Here is a 6,186-nt window from a genome sequence, read left to right as displayed (position 1 = left end):
AAGGGGGGTGGGTAATTCCGTTGTCAAAGGTTTGCAAAATTACAAACTGGTCTTTAAGGTGAAATTGGTGTGGAAGCGGCCGCAGCCGCCGGGCTGGAGAACACGGTAAAAATCTATAAAATTACATTGCCGAGAAAATACGATTAATTAATTAGTCGCTGCTAATACAGGATCCAACGTGTCCTGGGCCCAGAATAGCCCAGAGCTCACACAAATACATATGTTGCGTGCATGAGCGTAGGCTCATTTTCTTCCAGACTCTCCCAGCCTCATTTATCCGGGAAGGAAACGCATTTCCTTGGGAATCATTTCCAAGGGGACGGAGCTGCCTCCGTTGGGGAAGGGGGGGGGGGGTTTCCTGCGCGTTTCTTTCAAAACGTTTGGAAATCGCGGCGGCGAGCGCAGCGCCCTCGCGTTGATTTTGGGAGGCGGAGGGAAGAGGGGGTGTCAAAGTCGACGGAGGAATTTAAGGAGGTGGGGGTTGTTTGGGGGGGGGGGGTCGGTACCTTGTGGGGCAAACCGGGCCGGGTCGCGGGTACGGGCCACCGCGCCGCCAGCGCGCAACTGCGCGCTGGCGGCGCGGTGGCCCGTACCCGCGACCCGGTCCTGCGTGGGCGTGTCGGCGGGCGGTGCTGCCCGGCCCCGCGGATCACGGATTGGGCGTGGGGAGGGAACGAATGCTGCTTTCGGCAGCCGGGAGTGTGGCTGCTAGAGAAAGTTTTGGGGAGGGGTGGATATTTTATTATTTAATTTTTTCTTTCTTTCCTTTTTTTTTTTTTTTTTTACTTTTTTTTTTTAATCCCCCAGTGCGAGGAAAGGGGGTTTGGTTTGGGTTTGTTTTGTTTGCGCCGCTGCGCTCCTCGCCCGCTCGCTCTCTCCGTCTCGCCGTGGGTTTTGGGGACTTTTTCTTTATTTGTTCTTTTTTTTTTTTTGTCTTTCTTTCCTTTTTTTTTTCTTTTTTGGTGTTTTTTTTTTTTTTCTTTTTTTTTTCTCCCTCCCCTTTTGCCCCCTCCGGCAAGTGCTCCGCCAGCCGCCTCTCGCCCCGGCCATCCCTCCCCATGCTCGGGGGGCAGCGGGCAGCTCCGCGGCGCGTACCCGGGAGCTGAGCTGCGGAGCTGCGGAGCTGCGGAGCTGCGGAGCGGCGCGTCCCCCTCCTCCTCCTCCTCCTCCTCCCCCGGGCGAGGATGTACACGGCCGGGCTGGCTCCTTTCTACGCCTCCAACTTCAGCTTGTGGTCAGCGGCGTATTGCTCGGCATCGGGGCCGGCAGCCGCCGGCTGTTTCCCGCTGGACGCCGCGGCGGCCAAGAAGCCGTCCTTCTGCATCGCCGACATCCTCCACGCCGGCGGCGAGGCGGCGGGAGGACCCGCCGACAGCCTCCCGGGAGCCCCCGCCACCGGCATGCCGCCGGCCTTGGGAGCCGTCCACCACGGCGGCCCCTTCCACGCCACCGCCTCGCCGCTCCGGCCCACGCCCGTCGTGGCCCCCGACGCCCCCGCCGCCGCCGCCGCCGCCGCCTTCCCGCCGCGCCTCTCGCCGCTCTCCGCCGCCTTCCACTCCCACCACCACCACCGCCCCCCGCAGCACCGGGCCCCCGCGGTGGCGGCGGCGGCGGCGGCGGGGGGCGGCGGAGGAGCCCCGGCCCCCGCCCGGCTGCCGGGGGGCCACACGCACGGCTCGGCGCCGGCGCCCGCCAGCAAGGACCTGAAATTCGGCATCGACCGCATTTTGTCGGCGGAGTTTGACCCCAAAGTCAAGGAAGGCAACACGCTGAGAGGTAGAGAAATTGGCTTGTCCGCTTTCCACGCTAGCGCGCTCGGGGCTCTTTTATTTATTCTGTTATTTTTATTTTTATTTTTTTTTTTAGCGAATGTACCCGCGCTTTGAAAACTTTTCGATCTAGCCGAGAAAAGAGTTTTGTTTTGTTTTATTTTTTAAAAAAGCGTTATAAATTCGAGTTTCTAACAGCGCTCACCAAAATAGCCCCGTCCACGGCAGGGCTTGCGCCTCTGGGAAAAATAGCGATAGCGTAAAAATAGCGACTGAAACGGGCTCCGCTTCCCCGAGCGGGCCCAGGATTCTGCCTCAGGGGGCACAGCCCGGTTTTAAAGGCTTTCGCTGCAATCCATCTCCCCCCGCGGCGTGTAAACATCCTGGCCGAGGGAATAAATATACCGGAGGGATGTTCTGATTGCCGGGGCACGGCCGCCTCTCCCGAGGAGAGCCCCCGGGCGAGGAGGCGGCTTGCCCGGTTCCCCCCCTCCCCGGCCCCGCTCCAGCCCCTCCGGCCGGGGACTCGCTCCACCCGGCCCTGGCCCCGTCGCCCGGAGGGTGCCGGGGTGTCGGTTTCCACCGCGGTATAACAGAGCTCTCCTTGTTCCTGTGCTCGCAGATCTGACCTCCTTATTAACTACCAGCCGCCAAACTGGGGTTCATCTCCCCAACTTGCAGCCTTCCGCCGGCCAGTTCTTCGCGTCTCTAGACCCCATTAACGAGGCCTCTGCTATTCTGGGTCCCTTAAACACAAACCCAAGGAGCTCAGTTCAGCACCAGTTTCAAGACACTTTTCCAGGTACAGCTCGTCCCTCGTCGACCCTCCCGTGGCGCAGGGCCCTCCGTCCTGGAGCAGCCCCCCCCAGCCCAGGCGCTCTCCTCCCGGAGGGACTCGCCAGGCGCTTATGGAAAGGCCAGGGCTTATGTTGTCTAGCGAGGATCAGATTTTGGGCAAAAGCCGGTCTGCGTGTGGGGGGGGAGGAAGACCCGGCTAGGGCCCGACCCGGAGGATCATCCCATCTAGTACAAAAATAATACCTGGGCCGAGAGAAAAGGGGCGGGGAGGGGGGAGAGGAAGAAATTCGGGTGCAAACCCGCTCCATCCTCGCCCGAGGAAGAAGAGGCTGACAGGACTTGTGCCCGGCCGGCAGACTGGGCCACGCTGGCCCGGGCCTTCCCCGCACACCGCGGTCCAGCTGTTATTTTGATCGATTTAAGGCTCCCTTTCAGGCATCGATATTAATAACGCCGTCTCCCTCTCTCTCCCCCACCCTTTCTCTTCCCCTCCCGCCCTCCCTGCCAGGTCCGTACGCAGTTTTAACCAAGGACACGCTGCCCCAGACGTACAAGAGGAAACGCTCCTGGTCCAGGGCTGTTTTTTCCAACCTGCAGAGGAAAGGTTTAGAAAAACGGTTCGAAATCCAGAAATATGTCACCAAACCAGACAGAAAGCAACTGGCGGCGATGCTGGGGCTGACAGATGCTCAAGTAAGAACGGCTTCAGTTTTATTTCAAATCTTACTTCCAGTTTAGAGGGATGCCGGGGGAGTGCCAGGGAGGGTGGTGGTGAAGGCGGTTGCAAAGCATTTTCCTTTCCTTAATCTTTGGCGGGGCTGGCTGAGGAGCGAGGCCTGGCCCCGAGCATCTCCTACGCGCAGGTTCCGCGGCCCGGCGCGGAGCTTTCGCCTTTGTTTTGGCCACCGCGGAGCTTGCAGGCCGAGCGGGGCCGGGGCAGGCCATCAGCGTGCGCTTTATTGAAGTGCAACTCGCTGCAGGAGGCAGTTTAGGTCAAAGGAAGTAGAAGCGAACACACTATTTTTAATGTCCTTTTTTTTTTTTTTTTCTAAATCTCTCTCCGCGTTGTGAAATCCTTAGTTCGGGGGAAGCGAAAACTCTTCTTCAAACGGAATCATTAAACGCCACTCTGTAATGATTCCGCTATTGAGGGCCCGCAGCGCACAGAATTGTATAACGCTGTGGTTTCTTGAGCAAGATTTGGTTTCCTGGAAGAAGAAGTAGAAGGAGAGAGACAAAAAAAAAACCCCAAAACAACACACACACGGAGGGAGGGGGCGTTTGGTATTTAAACACACGCACTAGAAGGAGAAGGAAAAATAAAATACAGCCACCTTATGTCGCGTAAGGGTGGGGGCAGAAGGAGGTGGGGATGCCGCCTCCTCTTCTCCCCGCGCTGCCCGTCCCCTCTGGAAGGCGCTGGGGCCGGGCGGCGCGGTGCGGCGCGGTGCGGTGCGCGGCCGTGGCGCCCGTCTAAGGGCGGCGCGGCCGCAGGTGAAGGTCTGGTTCCAGAACCGGCGGATGAAGTGGCGGCACTCCAAGGAAGCGCAGGCCCAGAAGGACAAGGAGCCGCCGCCGGAACCGGAGCCGGAGCCGGCGGGCCAGCGAGCCGGCGGGCCGCCCGCCGCCGCCGGGGAGCCCGAGCGCAGCCCCAGCCGCTCCGAGGGCGACAGCGACAGCAGCGACGCCGATTCCCTCGACATGACCCCCAGCGACACGGAACGGACTGAGGGCGCCGAGCGGAGCCTGCCCGCCGCCGGGCTCGGCAAGTCCTCCGGCAGCACCGGCCTCCCCTCCCCGCCGCCGCCCGCCGCCGCCGCCAGCCCCGACCCGCGGAGCGGCCTATAGACGGGGCGGCCCCGCCGCGCCCGCGCCCGGGACCTGCGCGATAATTTATCTCCCTTCCTCCGCCCCGGGAGCGCGGCAAGGGCGGCACGACACCGGCACGATACCGGGACGGCACCGGGATGGCACCGGCCCGTTCCCGCCCGCGGCCATAGGCCGGCCCGGCCCAGGGCGAGGGGCCGGGGATACGGATGGAGAAGTGATCCCCGTCCCCGGGACGGCTCTGCGTGAGGCGGCCGCCGCTCCCTTCACGCTGCTCGCAGGAGAGCGGGATTTCTCTATTTTTTTTTTTTTTTTAATTTTATTTTATTCTCCGTCTCCCGCCCCTTGTCCTCTCCAGGAAAATCCGAGCGAAGGACTCAGAGAACGTGCTCCGAAATCCCTCTCTTCCTCCCCCCCGGCCCCCCACCCCCCGCCAACTCCCAAACAATTTACAATGTGAAGTATTTTGCCAACGTCCTCATTGGTTGCAACGTGTTGCTTCGAATAATCCGGCCAAGAAATACTGCACTGACAAAATATATAAATATATATATATATCTCCTGTAAATAAAATGTTTGCTATGGTTTGTAACCACGTCAGTCTGTTGACCGGGGGAGAGGGCTGGTGAGGCTGCCCCCGCTTCCTTCGCAGCCACTGTCTCCACTCACCTTCAAAGCCTCCCGACGCAGCCTTCGCCTTTTTTAAGTTTGAGGGGTTTTTTTGTCTTTTTAAAATTTTTTATTCTTTCCCCCTTCCTTTTCTAATGGAGGCGATGACAAGGACGGGATTTGATTCCGCAAAATCGTGCCCCCGCTGAGAAAGTTGCCAGTTACGTTGAGAGACCCGCACGGGCGCGCGTATGCGTACGTATCTTGTGACGTGGCTTTTGGTTTTTTGACGCAAGGCGGAACTGGACCGTCCGACTCCCCGCGACTCTCGGGGGCTCTGCCAAGACCCGGCGGGGCCGTTTAGGGGTGCGGGGTGTGTGCGTGTGTTGCGTTGCTTTGCTGTCACCCTGATTTTCGTGTACACCTCCGCAAGCCTCACAGGCGAGGTGGGGAGGTAGTGACGTCACGGCGTGTCTGTGCGGCTCGGGGGGGGTGTGGGGGGGTGCCGCGCTGTGACGTCACGCAGGCGCTATGCGCGGGGCGGGGGCGGTGCGGAGGCCGAGCGCAGGATCGGGAGCGCGGAGCCCCGCAGGGCTGCGGCGGGGCGGCGTGGGGGAAGGAACGGCGGCTTCTCCCCGTCCCTCGGCGGGTGCTGCGGGGCTGGGTGCCCTCCCCGGGCGCCGTGCGGGGTGCGCAGCACCGCCGGGGCTCCCTTGGGGTCCAGGCCGGGATGCTCCGCTCGGGTTCATCCTCAGCTTCGCTGGTCGGGAACACCTGAAGCTCCGCGGTGCTCGGTGCTCCGCTGCTCCCGGGGCACGGGCGACACACGGCGGGGCCGCTTCTCAGTTAGCCTGTTTCCCCCTCTTCCCTTCCCAAGCAGCGGCGAGGAGCCCCTCTCCTTGCCCAGGGGGAAGCGTGTTTTCTGCCTCAGGCCCTAATGGGAGCAATTCTGTCCTCAAAGACGCGCGGGGCCGCGGGAGGCCTGAACCTCCCCGGGGCGAAGGCAAAGGAAGCCCCCGTGATGGGGCGACGGGCGCCGAGCCCGTGACACCGTTAGAAAGAAAGAGGAGACGGAGAAGTAAGGCGAAGGACCGAAAAATTGCCGGTGTCCTCCGGCGACGCGGCGGCGGGCGAGGGCCTGGCCCTCGCCTGCTGCTTCCCTGAGGGCTCAGGCGAGGAATCC

At 61.5% G+C, this 6,186-nt stretch overlaps 1 protein-coding gene across 2 annotated transcripts; it reads left to right on the top strand.

The window, feature by feature from the left end:
• The first annotated feature begins 673 nt into the window (after positions 1–673).
• HLX (H2.0 like homeobox) lies at positions 674–5,397 on the top strand. 2 transcript variants are annotated; one of them, XM_074578219.1, is made up of 4 exons: positions 674–1,776; positions 2,392–2,571; positions 3,076–3,260; positions 4,062–5,397. In XM_074578219.1, the coding sequence occupies exons 1-4, from the start codon at positions 1,185–1,187 to the stop codon at positions 4,413–4,415; spliced, it is 1,311 nt and encodes a 436-aa protein (XP_074434320.1). In that variant the 5' UTR covers positions 674–1,184; the 3' UTR covers positions 4,416–5,397. The 2 variants fall into 2 exon arrangements, with proteins under 2 accessions (XP_074434320.1, XP_074434321.1); XM_074578220.1 differs by lacking the exon at positions 2,392–2,571.
• The last annotated feature ends 789 nt before the right edge of the window (positions 5,398–6,186 follow it).

Source organism: Larus michahellis, chromosome 3 (genome assembly GCF_964199755.1).
Source record: "Larus michahellis chromosome 3, bLarMic1.1, whole genome shotgun sequence".
NCBI classification, from domain to species: Eukaryota; Metazoa; Chordata; class Aves; order Charadriiformes; family Laridae; genus Larus; species Larus michahellis.
The sequence above is the reverse complement of the archived record's forward strand: the minus strand, read 5'-3'. Positions and strand labels throughout refer to the sequence as shown.